This window comes from Hippocampus zosterae, chromosome 4 (assembly GCF_025434085.1).
Source record: "Hippocampus zosterae strain Florida chromosome 4, ASM2543408v3, whole genome shotgun sequence".
Taxonomy (NCBI): Eukaryota; Metazoa; Chordata; class Actinopteri; order Syngnathiformes; family Syngnathidae; genus Hippocampus; species Hippocampus zosterae.
In genome coordinates, this window is record NC_067454.1 from 10,182,981 (window position 1) to 10,206,342 (window position 23,362).

The following is a 23,362-nucleotide window of genomic DNA, read 5'->3' on the forward strand; positions in this document are numbered from 1 at the left end:
TAAAAAAACAAAAAAAATGCAACAGCATGTCTCTCTCACCTCTAATTTCCCTAAAGACAGTTAGAAGCATAAGGGTGACCATTTCATTGAATGTCAGCTGTATCTACAAAGTAATTTACAATGATCAGTGATGATCAGTGATGATGAATCTCAGCTAGCTAGCATGCTTGCTAGCAAGCTAGCTCTAGCTAGCAAGCCAGCTAGAGGGGGGCCAACTGAATGAGTTTGGTATTTGTTTTTAAACTGTTATTTAGGTGCAATCTTTATTAGACTTTTTAAATCTATTTTCATTGAAACATTGTTTATGTACAAAAAAAAATCCTATACAGCAGGGGTTTCCAACTAATTTTTGTCGCGGGCCACTTTGGAGTTACCTCTGCCCTCGGAGGCAGAGCACAAAATTATTGTAAAATGTCAACATTATTTATGACACATGACAATTTGACAGATCAGAACAGATTTAAGCAAGCATCATGCAAGTTGACACATATGATTTGCTTTGGCGGGCCACATAAAATGATGTGGTGGGCCATGTCGTGGGTTTGACACCTGTGCTATATTCAAATGTGAGGAATTGGGCAGTATGCAGTAATTATTACAAATAATTATGTTGGAATATAACGTGCCATACAGAACGCGAATCGGTCATAAAACAGATTCAAGTGGGTACGACCCATAACTAGCTCAGAAAACAAACCACAACTAAGAGAAAAGCTATTGGCCATAAATGTATTTTTGATTGCAGACTGCTCCTTATTTGTATGACGCCGACTACAATGTGAGGCTATGAGCATGTGACATTTCAGATAAACATTATAATGTGAGCAATATTTTTCAACATGAAATGTATTGTTGCTGATAATACTCAACATAATAGAGCCTCGAGAGCCGTCCTTGCGTTGAACACACAACACGAGAAGAGAATAGACGTGGCCTCGGCTTCAGCACAATAGGGTGTGACAACATGGAATTACTGCCTCCGCATTAGCCTTTTTATTTCCCCGCAGCTCGGAATGGTGGTCAGACAGAGGCAGGGCTATACAGTTGGAATAATCACCAGCTCTTATACAAGGACGCCATGGCAACTTGTGGACAAACGTGTCCCTCTACTATAAAAAAGAAAATACGAGAGCACTCATTGGAGCGCGGACCTCTGCCAAAGCTGTGAATAAGGCAAAAAAATTCCTCCCTTGTGGCGAGTGACAAATCCATGTGTCCACACCCTGGACTGATTGCCAGAAAACCAGCCACTTATACTGAGATTCACAACCATGTACAATCAAGAGTCATCAATTAACATTTTGGAACCAAGATCCTTTCCAACTTATGTTAATACAGTGGTCGATTGAGATACACGTTACAGCGATTACATAATTAAATATAATGTAAAGAATTCAACTGTTTTCGCTACAGGAGGCATCACAATTCCTTAGCAGTAAGTAATGTTAGTCCAGTTTCACAGAAGAGAAAGAATATGTGACTATGAGTATTGTCATATCTGTCTACATGTGTTGCTCCATCGTTAGTGTTGTTGCTTCAGGTGTTGTAACACCGCAGCACTGATGTCATTCGTTAGCCCATCTATGTTGTTCTCCATTATTTGTTAGTTTTTGTGAGGAAAATGCATGTGTTTTATTTATTTATTTTTTAAATACAAAATATGTACTTCTCTTTTTGTAATTCTCAATTTGACAGGAAAACCTAAACTATCTGGAGGGTGGCAAAAAAGAAGCATTGTTCTCTATCTGCCATCATACAGTGCTTATTTCTCAAATTTGTGCTCAGGAGTCAATGCAAAACAAATAATACAAAAATCAGCTGAACGATGTCTTTTATCTCAAAACATTCAAGTCGGGCCACTCTTATCTCAAGGCACCACTCTACAAAATACATACAAACTAATATTCATCTGCACACAAGTGAGACAGGAGGAAAGAGTCAAGAATGAGGCAGTTTATAAACTTGTTAATTAAATCATTAGTTGTTTGAATAGCCCTGAGGTAAAGGGCAATAACGCTCCATTATATTATAAAGTCGTTGGCACCCGCCGAACAACAAAAGGTGAAGAAGCCAACAAACAAATTAGACTTGCAATGTTCTTTTTACATCTCAAATCCATCCATTTTCCGAACCGCTTGATCCTCATTAGGGTCGCGGGGGGCGCTGGAGCCTATCCCAGCTGTCTTCGGGCAGTAGGCACACCCTGAATCGGTTGCCAGCCAATCGCAGGGCACACAGAGACGAACAACCATCCACGCTCACATTCACACCTAGGGACAATTTAGAGCGTTCAATCAGCCTGCCATGCATGTTTTTGGAATGTGGGAGGAAACCGGAGTACCCGTAGAAAACACACCCAGACCCGGGGAGAACATGCAAACTCCATACAGGGAAGCCGGAGCTAGAATTAAACCCGGTACCTCTGCACTGTGAAGTTGACGTGCTAACCGCTGGACTACCAGGCCGCCCTCATCTCAAATCAGTATTAATAATATTTTAACATTTGACGAAATAAAAATAAATTTTATTATAAATGTAATATAATATTTCAGTAATAATTTTCATGAGTCTGGAATCGCGATCTCCAGTATCTTTTTGGTTTCTTTCAGTTAAAAAAAAACTGCCATGGGATGTTGCTGGTCAAGTCATATATTGATGCACCGGTGCCAAAAACCCGAGGCTGACTGAATCTCTGGGAGGTGAGCTGCAGGTGAAAGATGAGTCGAGTTGAAAGAAGGTGAGGACCATCAATCATTGATGGGCTGACACATGTGAAGAGGCAGACAGAGAACAAACACTTCTCTCTCAAGACGAGGGGCTGTCATAGTGGGCCAACCCCGCTGAGACCATTGAGTGAATAGTCAGAGGACATGATGCATACGTGTGACATTGTGTCTGACTAATGAACAAAGTCAGTTCTCAGTGATAGCTCACATCCTGTCATCGTTCACCTCCTGATGTGCCACAACAAACATCTGTAACAATAGTTGGACTTTTTAAATTCTTCCAAGGAGGGTGAAACGAAATGTTGTCGGTCATTATGGTGGCAAATACGTTATATTAAAATTCTGAAATGGGGAGATTCCATGTTCATCATGTCATAAGAGGTACTTTCATAAGCACCCAAATGTTGCTAGCGGAGTGAAAAATAAACCATCAAAATGTGAACTGACAAGGCCACCACCTACAAAAATTCCGCTGGTTGTTGGTGATTACATGCTCATTACACACTCATGATAAAATAAACAATTAAGTCAGATCTTGTTGAAGAGTTTGTTTTTTTCTGCAAAATATAACATTCTCAGTATCACTTAATCACATTTGTGGAGTTTTGCAGGTTAGTATTGCCATTTAGCTCTTAAATCAATCAAATGGGGTTGAAGTAGATTACTTCATGTGCTCATGTTCACGAATGCCAGAAATTTGAACTGTTGCCGACACACGGTAAAAATTGTTCGAATTTAGCTATTAAAAAGTTGAAGCGCACTTTAATAAAGCCTTTCCAAGACGGTCTGCTGATCACAAAGCAAGCTTATTTACAAGTGACCACGCGGCATTCAAGCGTGATGACATCATGCCATATTTGTCATTAAAAATCCATCCTGAAAAGCTTCACTCAAAAATGACCTCAAATACATGACATCAAACATCACAGCAAAGTGGAAGACTTTAAAAAAAAGTCTTTGAACACGGACCGCATGAGTCCCAACCCCATTGACAATTAAGTCTAATGAGAGCGTCGAGATATCCTGCTTCTCTCATAAATACAACTCTCTGTTCTACCACCAACACAACGTGTGCTGACTGAAGAGTCATCGTTGCTCATCTTGTCACACTACAGATATGAGGATAACCTCTGACTGTTAGATCTAATGGACACTTGAGAACACGTATCGCTCTAGTGACCTGCACTTTGCTGATGTAAGTAGTTAGAGCTTTCTGTGGGAATGGTTCATTATTGCACCACAGATTCCATTTCCCTTGAATTATTAAAAAAATAATAATAATAAAATACAGCGACGACTAGTTAGATTGTAAGGTGTGGATAAAGCGACTTGTGGAGGATGAAAAAAAATCTGATACATTTTATTGAATGTATGTTCTGTTATAGTATCTGAAAGTAAAAACGCAAATAATAAAAGTCAAAGTAACTGAATAAAAGGTGAATTTATTGACACTAAAAAGTAACTCCTGGACTGGCATTGCAGCATGTGATGTACCGCCGTAACTATTTCTGCTCATTTTACAACACTAGACCTAAGCCTAATAAATCTTTGAGCCATGCACCTATTTTCTTGCTTTCGTGAGGGTCAAGGGCAAGCCATGGGTAATTTCGAATCTCCAATTGCAGGAAGTACAAAGCCATCTAACTCGCAATATATCTTTTTCTTCTTAGGGCAGCATAGTTCCCCATCATCTTGCTAATTCGGGTACATTTTAGGGAAAAATGAATCCAAATTTTCTGAAACTGGCCATACAGAGCAACCATTTTTTTTAGTCAAAACTGTGGTCCACGAAAGGCATTAAGTGGCGAGCTCGATTGCTTGCTTGAAAATGCAAAAACATTTCCCCGTAAAACTAGAACATATGCTCAAAACTTACAATAAAATCAAGCTACGCCTAACAGCAATAAAACCTAAAAAGACAGTTGAGAATTCGGTACACAAGTGAGCTTTATCATACAGCACTGTATCATTTCAAACCGTGTGGTTTATTTGTTGTCATTCATTTCGTTTCTATTGTGAAAGAATGCAGTTATTAATAATTACCGATTGCTGTTTGTTTTGTTGTTGTTGTTGTTTGGTTGGTGGTTGGTTACTCAGTTGGTTGGCTCAGTACTTAGTTGACAGGTTATTTGTTTCGGTGCTTGGCAGGTGTAATTTGCAATGTAGGCTCGAGAAAGTTCATTGTAATGTTTTCTATTCATTGTTCGTGTACGATGTGTTCAGACGACAATGGATATCCATGCACCCCTTCAAGCACCAAACATTAGTCAGATTAAGAACATAGCCAAAAGCGCTACATTTAAAAATGTCATGATTGTGTCGAACGATATAACTCAGTAAATGTATTCTACATCCCACGTGCACCTGCCTTGGGTTCATATCGGTTGCATTATTATTTACCATTTCAAAACGGCACTCAGAAGAAAGTCAAGCCTTAAGGGAAAAGAACGGCAGCGGTGGAACAACCAAGCGTTGCCATGGAAATGTGACTGGTCAATGACATTTCTATTTTCTGCAATCATTTGATGAGGGTGTCCTTTAGAGACAGAATCAGAGACAGACAGTATCACATTTGCAAAAGGAAAGCAAATTTGCTACTAAATTCACGTTTAAACCATTTCATGTCCTTTTTCTTAGCCTAAAAAGTACTCAAAACAAATCCAGCAAATGTACGCTTTTGGCCGTTTCAAGAAAGTGTTAGGAGCTGCAGAAGGGAAAGGGTCACTATGACGGCCTTTCATGTAGACATCCTGCCCCTGGAGGGCCTGTTTCCACGGTCACCTTTGACACTGCGAACTCCCGACGAGACCAAATCTGAGCCTTGTAGCCTTAAATAGACACACTGCTTTGGGAAACTGAGTCGAGTCAGCGAGGGAATTCGCTCTTGTTAATTGTTGGTCTCTTCCAAAGAAGTGCGTGTAACCCCGTCTTAACCAAGTCCTTAATTCTCACAGCGAGACGCTGTGAACACACTGTGGTATTCACATTTCTGCCAGATTTCACACATCTTTGCTACAATCCTGGGACTAAATGAGCTAACTTCAAGCCTGTTTGCTGCGGTGTCATTTTTATTGATTTATTTTTATTTTTGTGGCATATGCTGCACATATACGTACACGTACATTACATTAATGATGACTGCAATTGCACATAGCCGAGCATAATCATTGGCCAAGGCCAAACAACCTTAATTCAAGGCAGCACCAAATGATACACCCTATTTTTAACTATCTTTTGCATATGCATGCATTTTGCTCTTGAATTTCAAGTATCACTGAGAAATTAAAGAAATAAATTTAGACTGTGTTAACCGAAGTAGGTGCTCTAGTTTCGTGCCAAGTCAAAGTATGGTGTAAATCTGCATGGGGGCAGGCTAGATACGGTTTCGGTACACAGACGCACGCAGCTTGACACAGTTAAAAATGGGTATTTTTGCGCTGTGGTGGGCGTGAAAACAATCGACTTCACAGCCAATCTAGGGGGGCTCCTCTCAACACCTTTAAAAATGGATGCACCAGAGGGGCAATTCTTCACCTGGTGTTAAAAAAAGGACAAGCCATGACAAGTATAACTGACAAAACAGTTGTTTTGTTACATCATGTAACGTGGAAAACACAAAGAGGCAATGCCTGAAAAAGTACAAGCAAAGTGGAGGATAACTGGATGAAGGTGTGTCACATCCATTCGTTGCCAGTCAGCCCAACTATGGTAGTTAAAAAGTATAGTACTGTCCAGAAAAGTCCTCATGAAGACGTGCTGTTCTGGAGCTCATTAACCTTTCGGTTGGGAAGACAAACTGTGGCTCAAGACAAACTGCACCAGTGTTTTTACTTTCTGAAGCTGAATGTGACACCTCTGTTGAAACCTCAATTTAACATTGTACTCACAACTATCTTTGGACACATGTATCGTCAACTCACGTGCATGACTTTTCTATGAGATGGTGTCTACAATTCTATGAATCATGTTTTCCTCTTGTGTGTGAGCTACCACGCACAGCTGCACAGGAACGTGTATGCTGACAGACAAAAAGAAAACCAACAACAACAAAAAATTTTTTTTTTTTTTTCTTGGAACGAGTATTTTATGCAATTGCTTGCTGAATTCTCTGGGGATATGTTTTGAATGTGAACATGAACTTGAGCTGCCCAAACACGCCCAGTACGTACGTCTCAGCGAAGCACTGCGAGCTGTCGAGAGTGCCATGAGCTCATGCTGTTACGCCCAATCAAAACACCCTGTGGATCCAACAGGAAAACTGGACAAACACCGTTTAAGCCTCAGTTGCATGTTCCTTCCTATATTATGTGGATACTAATTGATGTGGGCAATTAAAGAAAACCCCATCACTGTAGTTAAACAATTTGGAGGCACCCTTCATGTTGACAATTGATGAAAAAGAGCATATAAGGAGAACGGCGCCAGTTTAAAAAAACTAAAAGTCAATTTAGTATTTATAGCTATAGTTGCTCACTATATTTGCTATTTGGAACTAATGAGACATGACAGCAAAGTAGTAGTATTAGAAGTATTCTAAGCACGCATGTGCTCATAAATCAGCTATGTGTGTGATTTTTTTGCTTTTTAAAAAAAGTCAACTTGATGACCCAATACCTCTATGCGAGCCAAAAGGCCTCCTGATAATTCTTCCCTCGTCCTCCTCTCTCATAGTCTGTTTCTCATTGAGTGTTATGCAACATGGTTCTTTTCCCCACAACCAGATGTTGAAGGCGCAGTGGCCCGGGCTCATCTCACTTGGATGGACAACCCAATATTTACTGATATAGTCCATCGTCTCTGAAGTGGGGTACAAATTTAAGTTTTAACAACCTAACCTATTTTTAAAATGTGCATGACCCCACGTGACGAGGAAGAAATGGACATGCATCGGCTGCTCCAACAATGTGTGTGTAACTTATGATGACCAACACTGCCCACCACAGACATACCTGTATGTCCACCGAAAATCTCCCACAAAGAAGATGCGGTTGTAGTACCAAGACTTTCCTGTGTGAGGCAGCATGGCAAAACAGGGAAAACAATGTGAATGAGTATTAATAGAAGAAGAAATTGAATACACCAAGCTAACTATAAGATTGTATGATATGTTAACCACATTGCAGTTTAAAACTCTTCTTTCTCCATATTTTTATTGTGACGAATGACCTATGAGAAACATTTCCAATCAACAACCAGCAAGCTCCCTAACTAGTTTGAAAATCAAGTAACTGTAAAAACGTGTTTGGTAGCAAAAAAATAAATAAATAAAAAGCTGCCATATCTCAATATTTTTATTTAAGATGGTTAAAATGTGAAAGTTGATGCACACGATTTGCTTTCGCGGCACACAAAAATAAAATAAAATAAAAATAATTAAGTGATGTGGCGGGCATCCGGCATTCTTATCTTGCAGACTTTGATTGGAAGGAAGGATTAATTGGTCATGTTCAGAATTATTATCTGCGCGAACACCGCTCCCTGTCAGTGAAGAAAAGTGGATTAGGTGTCAGACGAGACAAAGAAGAATCAATTTATTTGTCTACATGTGATTTTTTTGTGCATGAAAGGCATGAGAAGAGGGGCAAGCAGGGTCTTGCCGCTCTGAAGAAATACTTAAAAAACGGCAGGTAGAAAGTTTATTTTCAAAAATCATAATTTCAGACTTGGGCATCTGGTAGAACTAGTGGTTTGTACATTTGCATTACAATTCTGAGGTTTGGGCTTTGAATGGCCGCCTCAGTGTTCGCAACAACTTCATGGTCTCTCTGGATTTGTGTGGGTTTTCTTCAGGTTCTCCAGCTTCCACCCACATCCCAAAAACATGTATGTTAGGTTCATTGAAGACTTCACAGTGAGAGTAAGCGGTGCGAAGGAATGCAACAACGGGGGAGGTTAAAAAACAAATCACCAACAACGCCTTTGCTAAAGATTTGAACATATGGTCCAAAAATAACTACAACTGCTAACAATACAGGATAAAGCTTTTTTGCTGTGTTGTCTTTGTGTGGTTATAGACAGTGTATATAATCCTGTTGAACGTACTGTAATTTTATTGTTTGTCTGTTGTATATTGTGATATGTGCGAAGTATTTTCATCTAATCTCTTACTGTTCATATGTACGGTATAACTTGAAATCGTATTGTCATGCTTTTAGGGAACTACAGATGAAAAATTGCCTTCTGGTTAATTCTGGCTTTTTAAAACGTGTTTCAGTGTGTGTTTTGTAAAATTGCATTGTGCCTTTTCATATCAACTAATCTCATCTAATCTAAACTTTGAATGTCATCGTTAATGGTTATATCTGTTCACATTGTAATATTGCAAAGACTTTTTGGACACAAAATAGCAGTCGTGTGAATGTCTTAACGTGTGAGCAACAGACTACCTCCACATTGTACCCCACCCTATCCTCCAAAGCCTCTCTTTCTCTCATAATTGTGCACATTTTTTCTTGTTTATTCTCCTACTAGCAATCCAAAATAAATATGCCAATGACCATCTTTCCTGAAGGTGAACCCAGTGACCACGAAACATGCTGGATTCGCTGCTGAGATTCTGGACAACGATTAGCCCCCAAACGCTCAGCGTATAATAGGGACACTATCGTTCATCATCAGTCGAAAAATAATGAAGGGGTGAGATTTTTATCTTAAAGAGCCTTGTGGACATGAACTTGAGGCACCGTTGGTCAGAGTTAAACGCGGTGTGTTGATGCCCTCTAGTGTTAGATTTGGTAGCACATTATCCAAGGTAAATCCATCCATCCATCAATCAATCCATCCGAGCAGTTTATCCTCACGAGGGTTGCGGGCATGCAGAAGCCTATCCCACCTAGTACTACAATAATTACTTCATCGTTTGATAATGAGGTGATGTGATAAAGACAACAACGAAATAAGTGTGTACAGTAATGTGTGGTGTTGGTTGCATGTTCTCCCAGTATTTGAGTGTTTTCTCTGGGTACTGCAGCTTCCTCCAACATTGCAAACAAATGCATGCTTGAATCATTTAAGGCTTTATATTTGTCTATAAGTGCGTGAAGAGTTGTTGTTGTTGTTGTTTTTTAATAAAAGGCGGGGTGGAGAAAGTTTGAGCCACTGATGAATGTGTTTTTCATTTACAAACAGATTAACAGTCTCAGTTTTTGTGGTGAATGAAAAAATTTTAGCTTGCGTGAAGTGGGAACTTCACCACAATGAGGGGTCAATGAATGGAACGGCTTCTTCGTTCTGCTTGACACTGGCTTGGGTGCTACCAGTCACTTTTGGGCATTTGACATGAGACGTTTATGTTGGGATCCTGGAACAGGCACAAGGAGTGACAATGTAGTCCAATATATAGCGTGAAGTGGAGCAGATGTATGATTCCTGACTAGAAAATACTTCCTGTAATTATATGGAGACTGGGCATCAATCCAAAAGGAGAAATAACGCCATCTTGTGGAATATACCAATATTCCACAAGTGACGTCAAATCGTAAACATCATAAACGTAACACAATCGTCCATGAATCATTCAGTAGATCGCTAAAATAATACGAATCTGTCTCATATAAAAACACATTTACGCCTATGTGAGTTTTATACTACAATGCAGTGTTAGAGATCATTTTGAAAAAATGTTATTAGATCTGCGGATTCTGTTGGCGACTACAAAGGCGGTCGAAAAATGTCACTTAGTGGCAAGGATATTGATTTACAGGCGAGAAAGGAGGAAGCCCTCTTGTTTATTCATCACGTCAGCTCCCCTCCCCTCCCCTCCTCCTGCTTTCCTCCCCTCCCTCCCGCCTCACACAACGGCCGCCGTCCGTCGTTCCAATCGCTTCTTCTTCGTTCCGCTCAAAAACAACCTCCAGTCTCGTCGCCACCATAAACCCCTTTTGGAACCAGGTGAGCAAGCCAGGCTTACGTGCTCCCCCCCCCTCCCCCGGACATAAAAGCGTGCTGTTCGGTTGAAAAAGTGTTTGCTCGGACTGCTTCAACGGTAACTTGGTTCGATTCCCCGCTCGGGGGCTCAGCAGTCATCTCTTCCGCAGTCGCTTCTTTATGTTTTGTGCCCCAAACAAGCGGCGTAGCTGAACTGCAACCGGCCAATTATCGTTTGGATTGCATTTTGTTGTACTTGTGTATGTTGTGCCGTGCCATAATCTGACGGAGACGAGTGAGAGAGTGGCGTGTACGAGCCGCATGCTGGAGCAAGAGCCGGGGCTACCAGGCCACATTAGCCCGACTTTGCCCATCCCTGCCTCGCAACATGGGGATGCCTCACACACAGGCCCTGTCTTGTACTGCACTAACTTGATGCTCTGCTTGCTTTTCTCTTGTATGATATTCGATGAATAATTTCATTTAAAAGTACACGATCGTGCTTTTCGCGTGACTGTGGTTTGAAGACACTGGCTTGGGAGCTACCAGTGACTTTGGGACACTTGACATTAGACTTTTATGTTAGGATCCTGGAACAGGCACAAACAGTGACAATATAGTCCAATATTTAGCATGAAGTGTGTGTGTGTTGCATCTTAAAGGAAAGACAAATTATATATTTCTTTTCACCTGCAAAGTGCAAGTGGGTCAGTCCTCTGTTTACTGTACATTCATCACATTTGTGGTCTGGAGGTCCCAAACTACTTTGTGCAGAAGATAGTTACTCATCACGCAAAACAAGAAGACTTGCCCAGTACCACTGCACTTATCACATTAGCGTAGGCTAGTCATAAACTACAAGTTGTTTTGGCTAGCTCCGAAGTTGGGTAATGCCTTACTAACTATATGGTGCTGTACGAGCCTTCAAACTAGTTTTGCCGAATATCTGGAAAAAACAAAAACAATAAAATGCTGCATTGTACAAATCAGTCTGAATGAGGTACTGTGCAAACAGCCAACCAATGGTCTCCTGTATTTCTCACTTGGTTAGGAGAAATTCAAACAGGAGACGGCTGCAGTAAAGAGACTGTGGAGGAAAATACTCCATATACTAACATTAGTATAGCCTTAAGCAAGGTTAAAAATTGGTATTTAACCTTGCTTAAGCTGTTAAGTGCTGTGCTTGTAACCAAGTGGCTACTGCTAAACACAAGTACACCGTTTCTTCCTCTTCCTGTCCATCTATGAGTCATGGATGGTGATATTAAAATGTCAGTCTGGTATCAACACAGTGCAGATATTCCTTTTTGCTGCACATTTTTTACTTGTTGCCAAAGTGACCCATTTTGGATGCCACTTGGACTTTCATTCTCTCCATCAGTGCTCAAAGCGGGTGGGGAGGGTGCAGATGTGGGGTGCAGGGCGGCAGCCACCATCGCCATCACTGGAACCAGTGGTTAGGAAGCTTGCATTTCACTGCCCCCAAGTGCTTTTTTTGTTTGTTTTTTTTTTTAGTTTGCCAGGCAGTTTGATGCTTTTGTATTCATAGTGTTCACCTCCAAACTAATTCAAGTGGCTGCAGCTCTGGTTTTGAGTGTCCACAATGCTGCAACACAGTCGAGGCTGATGATACCATTACACTGTTTGATGGATGCTGGCTCAAGATTAATTAACGGGCTTCGATATTAAAAGTGATGCACGGCCTTGTCACAGTGTAACATCAGCACCGTTCCCATAAAGTGGCGCAAGAACAGCACATTTCCTTCACCAATTATTATTGGGGGGGGGGGGGGGGGGGATCTAGTTTTAATGAAACTGGAAAATGTTCTGAACTCATGCTTCTATACAGTCCAGGATTGATTCGAATAATGCATCCCAGACGGGTTCTGCCATAGCATGGATGTAGCTGACCCCTGGTTGTGCTTGAATTAACAGTGTTTTATTGTTAAGTCTCAATGGGTTTATTAGATTGCTATCTGTTTCAATGATGGCATGATGCTTGAGGTCCAGCAGTGATAAACAGTTGAAAAAAAATGTGACATTTATTTTAATATTGGTAACATACAGAAACCGACGTGACAAAACATCCACATGAATAAATACTACTTGGAAACAACTTTTTTATTTCTATCTTTAACCAGCTCGTTCCTTATCATTGTGTGGGTCAGCACATTGCAGTGCTCTGCTGCAGGCAGGGTAAAAAAAAAAAAAAACAAAACAAAAGACATACTGATGAATTTGGAAGCAGAGAAGCCTAATGTGTCAGGTGACGATCTGTGTCTTCCAACCAAGCGAGCAGCCTCTCCTATTTAAAGAGTGCTAGGGAAGCCCTTACAGTGACATAAAGGCTAAAACATAGACCTTTAAACATAATTGTCTTATTATTAAAAGGAATAAATGTAGAGATATCCACTAACAATTGAGTTTCATTTCAGCTTTGCTACTCGGGATACCTCACTGAATTGTCATGTTTTTTGTTGTCGTTTGTTTTTTTACGCAACTTTTTTTGGTTGGCGTGTAATATTATGACAATTAAAATAAAAGCTTAGTAGAAGACCAATTACACAGCTAGCAAGGAGCCAACTACAAGCAATCTACTGTGGGTACCAGACAGATAAACTACTACCATCACTTAACCAATCAACCAATAAACCAATCAGTGTCCTAAGCGAGTAAAATTCTAAAAAGCAAACCGGCAGTTTAAAAGCTACACAATGGTCAACAAACGGGTCAAGGACCACGGCCCTAGCAGTTTAAACAAGAAGCTTACCATACCATCAGCGGTTCAGTGGAATGGTCTTACAAGCCCAACAACAGGCTGCTAACAAGCTAAGGAGCAACCTAATAACAAGTCAAGCAACCAGCTTAGAAACTCACCAATAGTAAGATAACACGATCACCAACCTCCTAAAGTTACCCAGACAGTGAATAAGTTAACCAGACTAAATTGGCAAACCAACCAGCTATGAATTTATTTGCTAGGGAGTAAGTGAACAGGCTAACTACCAACAGTCTCAGAAGGCAACCGGCAGACAGCTAACAGGCTAAGGAGAGGCCTGCTAAAAACGTAATCAGTAGCTCTGAAGCTTACCATCTTAACCAGCGGTGTCCAAACTCGGTCTTCAAGAGCCACTCTCCTGCCTGTCAGAAAACACCAAATTCAAATCATCAGCATCGCTCTAATGCTGCTTCAGAGCTGGCTGAATCTGAATCAGGTGTGTTGTAGCCGAGAGAGCTGGAAAACGGGCAGGACAGTGGCCCTCCAGGTCTGGAGCTGGATATGCCTGATCTTAACTATCAGCAAGATAACCCATCATTTTATTGGCTTTGTCAACATTTCCCTAAATCTAAACCATACTGGGGTTTGCCTGCTACAGTTCACTTGGGTAAAATGTTAATACCAATTCTTGGTTGTCATGTAGCATGCAGTGTCTGGATTAGACTGTCCAATGACAAAACCTTATTGAGTATTTTTAGCCTCTGCTTGCCTGGCCCACTTTGTGCCCTCTTCAGTGTAATTTTAGGTTGAGTGTGTGTGTGTCTGTGTGTTTGCATGAGTGTGCAAGAGATCATGCATTGTACCTAACAGTTTGTTACTCTGCCACTCCTATCTATTCCTCTTTTCTGTCACACTGCCTTTTTTTTTTTTTAAATCATCCATTGTATCACTGGTAACATTGACTTGGTCTGGGTCCATTTTGTTTGGTTTCATTCAGGTTGAGTTTCCAACTTGATGTAGTTGGATAGAAAGATGACCAATTGTAATTGGTGTCTCAATGGTTTTTTTTGTTTGTTTCGTTTGTTTTTTGTGGGAAAGTGAAGTCCCATAACGAGCTGTTGAAGGAAGGCAAAACATTGTTTTTTTTAGCAAAATGTAGTGTTTTTAGCATAACACATTTGCTGTTTTTACAGTGTGTGTTTCTCATACTGCAACAGAGCAGGTTTTCTTGCAGTGAGCCGCAGTGAGGATACAAAATGTTAAAATAGCGTAGCGTGTGTGTATGGTAGTAATAGTGTGTGGTAATATAAAAAAAACTATTGTAATAGTTTGCGTATGGTAAACTGTGACAGTTAACAAGAGCCACTGTCCTACCTGTCAGAAAACACCCAATTCAAATAATCAGCATCGTTCTAATGCTGATTAGAAAAAAAACTGTTTTGCTCTTTGTTGGACCTCTTAGATTGTGCTAGTGTAGCTAATGTGTCCATTGAAGGTGTATGAACACATGCCAACGAATGGCACTCCAGCCTGGTGGTGACAGGTGACACATGCTTAATTGTGATGCGTGTTGAAAAAAAAAAAGGACCAACACCCCCCACCCCCCACCCCCTTCTCCCTTCACTGCAGCCATGTTTTTGTGAGTGAGGCTTTGATTTGTTTTCTCTCTCTCATCTTGCTTTCTGTTGCAAACGTTTTGCACCCTTCCTCTTTTTATTCTCCCTCCCCCCTCTTTTTGACTCCCTTCTTTCATTTCTCCCTTCCTCTCTCGCTCCATTTCCATCATGTCACCCATCTCTCCAACACTACACTTCTTCTCCAATCTCCCACCCTCCCTCCTTCCTTTTTGATTTTTTTTCCCCTTCCTCTCCATCCTCCCTTCCCCCACTGCCGTCTCTCTCTCTCTCTCTCTCTCCCTCCTCCCAGCCCTGTTCTCTTTTTCTCCTCCCCCTTCAATCCCTCTTTCATTCCGTGTAGTCATCTGTTCTCTTCCCCTGCTTCCGCTATTGTGCCCCCATTTTGTCCTCTGCAGCCTTCCTCTCTTTCCTCCATGTTCTCTCTATCCTGTTGTTTGGTGCAAATGACACCCCCTCCCCCACCGCAATGTGTGATATTCAAAATACAAACTTGGATAAATAAATAGATTCGGACACATTGTTAAATAGTTTTGTGCATATCTGTCTCCTTATTTAACCCTCTGTGGTCAAATCTGCCTGCCGTTTGCGCATGCACTCAACAAGTGTTTAGAGCAAAATCCAAATGGAACCACGATGAGAATCAGGGTTTATCCAGTGAGTAGCCCGATTTTGAGCCAACACACATGGGCATCACGACCACAATGACCAAAGACTGGCAAGTCCGAATTTTTGTTCGTCTCGCGGCGTAGTGCAACGTGCCATGTTGTCCTTCGATTATTTCTTCGCCGTTGACCAAAAGGAAGACAGCGGTCTCCTACTTATGAGGAGAGACTGGACTTGGTGCCCATAATCACAACGCGGCGTACAGCAGGACTCGAGGCTAACTTTTGCACCCGTAGCACTGGTGGCATCAAGTGAAAAAGTTGATCGTAGCACTTCATTCTGCAGTTTCGCATAATTCAAAGGTTGACAATGACTGAAGATACGTCTGCAAAATATTTTAGTGGAAGGACAACTTTATTTGCAACAATGGTTTGGAAATGCCAGATTCTATTTGAATGTATCTCACATTTTAGTGAAAGCGAGAGGTGTCTGTTTAAATGAGCGATCGCTGAATACAAGACAATAGTTTGAAACCCAAGCGGCCATAAATGTGTTTTTCAACAGTAGTACCGAACCGTATTTATAATTCCACATGCACCACCGACAAGCGACACGTTTGAAGCCTTTTGCTGTGGTCCAGCTCCATTCACTGGCAGGATAAACACAAACCTCTCGGCCTACAGTTGGCACCATTTCGCAGTTTTAACACCTTTTTCTTTCATGTCTGCGTTATTTGGCTGACAGTTGATCATGACTTCGGTGTGATGGCAGGAGTCTTCCCTTTCGTTATTGTTTTTCAACCACATCCTGCTCCCCCCTCCTCCCAGTCGCTTCCTTTCCTCTGCCTCTGTCTTTTCCCTCTCTGCTTCATCCTTCATTTGCTCTTCCACATGTCAGTCACCTGACAGCATACTCCTGCTCTCCTATTTTTCTGCAGCCTCCCAACACATTTCCACACTGATACACGATGGACGCTGGCAATACAGAAAACGCACCTCTGTGAGTTTCTTGAGGCTGCGGTCTTACTTCTGGTTTGTTTTTTTGTTTTTGTTTTTTTTAAACATGAGCGGCTCGTTTGTTTGGCTGGTATGAAGGGAGGCAGGCCGAAACAGGTCCTGCCTCCCATTTGTCTTGGCGTGTAAATAGCGAGTGAGCCTCATCTCACTCGGTACTCTCGCTCTCAAGGATGAGATCCTTAAAGCACCTGAAGTCTCACAGCAGACGGATTGTGGTGAGTTTACAGTGGCTTCATTAATGGCTGCTTTTTTTTAATGAGGTGCTCTCAAAGTTTGTTCCAATTGGTCCTCAAGCAGGGCTTTCTTTCAATCTGCTTGTTTTTTTTGTCTTTACCCTCCTCCCGCTTCCCTTTTAACTCCCTACATATCTTTCTTCCTTCTGTGGCATGAATCTCATCCTCCTCTCTTCCCTCACACTCTCTGCCCTTCCCCCCTGTGCTCTCCTTATCTCTCTTCTTCTCTACCTTTCCCCTCCATCTGCTTTCATTATTCCCGTCCATCTATTGTGTTGTCATCTTTTTGCTACATTTTTTTTCATTGTTTTTATCTTCATCTCCCTTCCTTCCCACATATGCCGTTTGTTGATTAGTGTAGCTCAGTGGGTCATCTAATCCCCTTCTCAACACACACACACTAAACACATTGCAAGCAGACTGGATCAGGGATGGAGTATCAGTCGCAAGATTGGCTGGTTTAAGTAGTCGTGTCTATATATGGAGGCTGTCATCTCATGTATTGGTGCTCGAACAAATATCTACTATATGCACGTCTTCATTACTATCGTTTACCTGAATGAGCCCCAGGTTGTTTTCCTCCCTGCCGAGTGCAAAAATTGTGATCGGAAAACTAGAGCAAACCTTCTTCCTGTTTACATCCTTGCAACCAATAGAGGAGGGCGCTATGGCCAAGATAATCACACTATTCGTCATACAGATTAATTATGATACGGGGGGGGGGGTTATTGGTTTAAGACCAAGCTCTATTCTCGTGACACCAAACATTTCCATCCTTCCATTTTCTAAAGTGCTTTGCACAAAGTTGAATGGAAGGTTGAGCCAATCAGTCACAGGGCAAATGTGGACAGGTGGGAAGATTATTCACACTTGCATTCAAAACCTTGTAGAAAATATCCCTCCCCCCAGTAACTTTTCAAGTACAGAGAAATTCCCTTTTCAATTTCGGTAACTTTTCCAGTTTTTTGAAGACCATACAAACCCTATGAATGAATGTAGTCAGTAACCTTAGTTGATTGAAATCGTCTTCTAATTTGGAATGTGCATCTTTAGTAGGTGAGGGAGAACCAGTAAGAGGGATTGGGGGTGGGGGGAATCTACGCTTGAATGGGATGTTGGGCAGTTTTTCAGCTCACACTTTCAAAGTGGAAGGTGAGTGGGAATTGATGCCACAGCACGTGAGGAAGTTCCTGCTCATTCTTTTTTTAATCCCCAAACGCTGCAAATTCATCACAAGTATTGTGCTGATAAAATATCAATGTTGTCATTGGTAACTAGTTGATACCAACTCAACTTTCGTCACATTTGTGTCAACTTAACAAAAACATCTGAAGTCATGCCAGTTTGAATTCCTCTGTTGAGCGTGCCCGGAGCTTGACTGGCAAACAAGTCAAGTTTTTAATTCGCCTTTTTTAATTAAACCGGGACAGGAAACGGCTCCCTGCAACCCTGAACTGGATCAGTGAAGTAGAAAACGGAAGGATGTGTACATCCTTGTGTGTGAAAAGCTCATAAAGCAATGAAATGAAAAACCGTAACACAAAAAGAACAATTCCTTACTCGTGTTGTTCGGAACCACAAGACTGAGCAGCCGTGTGTGTGTGATTACAGGAGGAGGCGAGCCGGCGCCTGGGTAGATGTGAGCCCAAGGTAATGGCCAGGCTGATGGACACAGGCACACAAACGGATCCGGTGGTTGTGCTGTCCTTGGCCCAGGCTGCCGTGCTCGGTCTCATCTCCCAGAATGAAGTCTTCGGCGCAACCATCGCACCCAACGGCTTCTACACCGGTGAGCCCAAGGAGTCACCCGCGCCACCGGTAGACGGAGTGGACTACGAGTACGCGGACCAGCTTATCGGCGCCAACGGAGATTACCTCGGGGAAAACTTGGCGGAGGACGGACAGATGCAACCCAGCTGCAGTCAGAGAAGGTGGCAGCAGGGGCCACCTCAGCACCCTGACGTGAAAATGGCGGTCCCCGATCGCCACGTCCTCCAAGGTGGTGACGGCACCGTGTCTCACATCAAAGGGGAAGCGATGAACTCTGTCTTGACCTCGTGCGTCCACATGCTTAACAATATGGCTCCCAGAGGGGGTTTGGTTCAAGTGGACCCGGCCACCTTGAGAGGAACGAACAAGAACTGTTCCGAGTGCGAGCGGGAGGCATCCAACCAGCAGCAAGCCGGCACCCACGTGCACCCGACTCCTCCCACGCAAGTTGCCCACCGAGGAGCGGAGCACAGAGGACTGCAGGGCCAGCGCCCCCTGGGGGGCCACGGCCGAGGCGAGGGTGAGGAGGAGGTAGCTCACCAGGGCAACAACATGATGAAGCCCAACCCGCAAGATGAAGCCATCAGCAGCTACTTCCAAACGAGCGAAGTGGGCAGCTACGACTCGGGGGAAATGGCCATGGGGGCCGAGTATGAAGACGGCAGCCAAAGCATGATGTGGACAGACGGGAGTGGCGGCGGCGGAGGCGGGCAGCCACAAGCTGCGCAGCCCCCCAGGCGACACGGCGGCCGCAGAGTGGACCGCCTGGACATCAACATCCAGATCGACGAGTCGTACTGCGTGGACGTGGGCGACGGCCTGAAGCGCTGGAAGTGCCGCATGTGCGACAAGTCGTACACGTCAAAGTACAACCTGGTCACGCACATCTTGGGTCACAACGGCATCAAGCCGCACGCGTGCCCGCACTGCGGCAAGCTCTTCAAGCAGCCGAGCCACCTCCAGACTCACCTGCTGACGCACCAGGGCACGCGGCCTCACAAGTGCGCCGTGTGCAAGAAGGGCTTCACACAGACCAGTCACCTGAAGCGCCACATGCTGCAGCACACCGACGTCAAGCCGTACAGCTGCCGCTTCTGCCGCCGCGGCTTCGCCTACCCCAGCGAGCTGCGGGCACACGAGGTCAAGCACGAGCGCGGCCGTTGCCACGTTTGCTCGCAGTGCGGCCTGGAGTTCCCCACCTACGCCCACCTCAAACGCCACCAGACCAGCCACCAGGGGCCCCACACCTTCCAGTGCACGGAGTGCAACAAGTCCTTTGCCTACCGCAGTCAGCTCCAGAACCACTTACTGAAGCACCAGAGCCCCAGACCTTACACCTGCTCCCAGTGTGGCTTGGAGTTTGTGCAGCTGCACCACCTGCGCCAGCACTCGCTCACCCATAAGGTAACGAGCAACCGAGGCTCACCTGTTTTCATAGTATGGTCATGTGACATTCGCTAGCTGAGCCCTTATACACAGTGATGTCATTTTCAGGAGACAGAAAGTGGCAAAATGGCCGCCCGCTGAGATCACAGACGTACAGTACTGTATATACAGTTGGACTAACAACCGTATATACTCGTACAACATACTGTCCTCCCTTCCAATTTAGACTGGGTTTTGGCGCCACCTTGTGGCAGTTTAGGCATTTTAATTTGGGCGCACACAATGTGAATTGGTGAGGTTTTCGGGGAAAAGCCGAGGCTAGATTCCTCAGGAAGAGAAAAATAAGCTGGTAATGGCTTCATACGCCCTTTCCTCTCTTCTTTGCTTCCTTCCTTATATATATATCCTTATTTCCTTCAGTCCTTTCTTTCTTTCATACCACCCTGTTCTTCATTCCTTCAGTCTTCCTTGCTTCCTTTCCCCCCACTTTTGTTTAACCAGTCTTATTTCCTTTCACTCAAGCTTAAATAGTTATTTGAAAGTGTGTACCGAAAAATAGCCCACCCAGCCTTTTGAAGTTAGAATGGAGGAGTCAACCACAATGTGACTTTGTGTTGTCTTTGTACAAGCCAGTTGATATTGCACTCCTAAATTCTTCGGCGCTTTTGCAGGGCATGAAAGGACACAAGTGCGAAGTATGTTCACGTGAGTTCACGCTGTCGGCCAACTTGAAGAGACACATGCTGATCCACAACAGCGTGAGACCCTTCCAATGTCACGTGTGCTTCAAGAGCTTCATTCAGAAGCAGACGCTCAAGACCCACATGATCGTCCACCTGCCCGTCAAACCCTTCAAATGCAAGGCCAGTATCTGCCCAGTGGGGTGACAGATGTCGTAGTTCGGTAACGTACCTCATGAAGTCACATTTGTATTATTTTTGTGCTTTGTTTGCAGGTGTGTGGCAAGTCTTTCAACAGAATGTACAACCTGCTGGGCCACATGCATCTGCACGCTGGCAGTAAACCCTTCAAGTGTCCCTACTGCACCAGCAAGTTCAATCTGAAGGGTAACCTAAGCAGGCACATGAAGGTCAAGCACGGCATGGATGTGTCACCTGAAGGACAAGGTGAGCGACCCGCACGGGGTTCAACTGACTAATCCATGGCTCAAGTTTACTTTGCTGTCATATCGACGGTTTGAGATGAACGCAATGAAGCCAGATGCTAATGCTAGCCTTCTGCCGGCGGTGACGCTAGCTCCCATGGAAGGCAAAGCCAATGCATGCGCCTAGAAAATCACCTTTAGCGTGCTCATTTCTCCAATGCATTTCATGGGGCTCATACAGGCCAACATTCCGAGACGTCATGATTGCCAAATGTCCGTGATGTCTAGTCGAACGCTGAAACCCGCTCTAAAAACCGGACTTAACTTGCACATTTGGAAAATTATCTGTGACAGCAGCAGTGTGGGCAGATTTTAGGGGCATTCTAAGTGCTGATTCCACAAAGCAGGCAACCATTTGTTATATTGCTAATAAAAATGTGCCCCCCCGCCCACCCCCCGCCCTTCTCTATTACGCAGAAGTACTTCCTGAAATGGAGAGCCAGGCAGAGTATGAAGGCCAGAACTTCAGCTTCACATCAGGCGACAACATGGACAATAATGGCTCGCAAAACCTCACCAAGCTGACCACAGCCAACATGGACGACATGGAGGAGTACTACAACTTTGGCAAAGACACCAGCACCTACACCACACCCTGAGTGGACAAAAGGGTGCGCGTGCGTGTGTGTGTGTGTGTGGATGGCTGGGGTGTGGTGGCCGAAGTTTAATAATGACTTTGAGCTGCTCATTTTTGGGACGCCACTGGCTCAAACCTTGTCTGTTGTGTGTGGATTTGTTACAAAAAAAGAAACGACAACAAAAAAAAGTTCCACATCCATCAGTAACATTCGATGTGATTCATGTCATGCACAAGCAACCCTATTATTATTGTCTGGACTGAAACGGTTACGTACTCACGCCATATAGATGTGTAATACATAGTCAACACATATTCTTAGGTGTGAATGCACTTACTTAACATTACGGTTCTTATGCGCAGTTCTGTCGACGCAATTCCGCCTCAACCTACAACAAGTAGTTGTAGGCACTGAAAGAATCTAATCAGGTAAATTTATCACACCCCAACGATACTTGGACCTCTGCAAAGTCAGCTCGTCATAGTCTTCTTTCTGCCCCGGAACCTTCCCTGCTCTTTTCTAAATATTTTTGTTCTTTCCTGAAGTCCAAATTTCATGGTACCATATTTTTCCTCTTTTGTTAGAGCTTCCACTCTCATACTTTTGAGAGGTCCAGCAATCGTTGTTGTGTCGGGACTGAAGTGAAGTACTTTAAGCACCTTGTTTTTTCCCCATTTTCTACACCAATCAGATCTCCACCCCAAAAAGTAAATATGCAGGTTAGGGTGAAATGAATATTCTAACATTTTATTTGTTTTGTTTTCTTAACTTTTTCACTAATAGAGCAAACATCACATGACGTTTTTGTGAGGCAAGTTTGTTTCTGTTCGAAAGAAGGTTGTGTTCATTGAGCTGGAGGAAATGAGATTGTAAAAAGCTCTGGCAATATGATTTCCTGTACTGTAAATTTTGTTCAAACTGCGGTTTGGAGCCAGTAGGGGTTCTGTTTTCAGCAGACTTTTTTTTTTTTAACTTTTAGTTCCAGCAGAAACATATTTCATTGAAAAAGCTCCTAAAATGTGGATTGTGTACATGTTAAAAAAAAAAAAAGTTGTTGGTTAAAAGTGGACTGAAGAAAGTCTTGCTTATACTGTATTGACGATTCTGTTGTGGGGAGGTGTGCTCCCCCTGTCCTGCCATGCAGGTCAGTCAGCTTTGATATGCACACTCAACCACAACAGTAGACTAGATCAGTGTTTCCCAACCTTGATTGAGCCAAGGCACACCTTTTACATTTGAGAAATCTCATGACACGGCACCAATCAAAAATTTCGTAAAACGTACTAATACTGAAATAACGATCTTGTCTAAATGTTCTTACAAATGTACTTACCCAGATCTAATTAAGTAGTCGAAAGGCCTGATGTAATCTATTGTATAAATGGTACGGATGGATACACGGTGTATTGTACCTTCCGACATCTAATTAATGCAAGAGCAGTTCATTGTTCTGCTTGTCACAATATGTCACTGGCATAGATACATTTATTTGTAATTAATAAATAATTTTCTGACAACTTGCTGCAGCTCCCCAGATGATGCCTCAAGGCCCAGGAGTGTGCCACACCACTGTGGTTGGGAATCACTGGACTAGTTGATGAAGAATTGAAGCATCATGGGAACTGACTATGGATTATTTAATAAAATACAATTTAAAAAAACT

The 23,362-nt window shown here is 43.0% G+C and overlaps 1 protein-coding gene across 2 annotated transcripts; it reads left to right on the forward strand.

Moving 5' to 3' along the window:
* Positions 1–10,363: 10,363 nt before the first annotated feature.
* LOC127599148 (zinc finger protein 710-like) lies at positions 10,364–23,362 on the forward strand. Of its 2 annotated transcripts, XM_052062858.1 has the most exons (6): positions 10,364–10,616; positions 16,489–16,782; positions 18,412–19,974; positions 20,628–20,819; positions 20,912–21,083; positions 21,539–23,362. In XM_052062858.1, exons 2-6 carry the CDS (start codon positions 16,738–16,740, stop codon positions 21,718–21,720), a joined length of 2,154 nt encoding a protein of 717 aa, XP_051918818.1. In that variant the 5' UTR covers positions 10,364–10,616; positions 16,489–16,737; the 3' UTR covers positions 21,721–23,362. The 2 variants fall into 2 exon arrangements, with proteins under 2 accessions (XP_051918818.1, XP_051918819.1); XM_052062859.1 differs by lacking the exon at positions 16,489–16,782 and having other exon boundaries at positions 10,369–10,616.

Bases quoted from the DNA above. Each gene is read 5' to 3' on its own strand.
- LOC127599148 (XM_052062858.1), top strand. From the start codon at position 16,738: ATGAGATCCTTAAAGCACCTGAAGTCTCACAGCAGACGGATTGTG. The intron at 19,975-20,627 runs GTAACGAGCAAC...GCGCTTTTGCAG, and splicing joins AGCACTCGCTCACCCATAAG to GGCATGAAAGGACACAAGTG. The intron at 20,820-20,911 runs GCCAGTATCTGC...CTTTGTTTGCAG, and splicing joins TCAAACCCTTCAAATGCAAG to GTGTGTGGCAAGTCTTTCAA.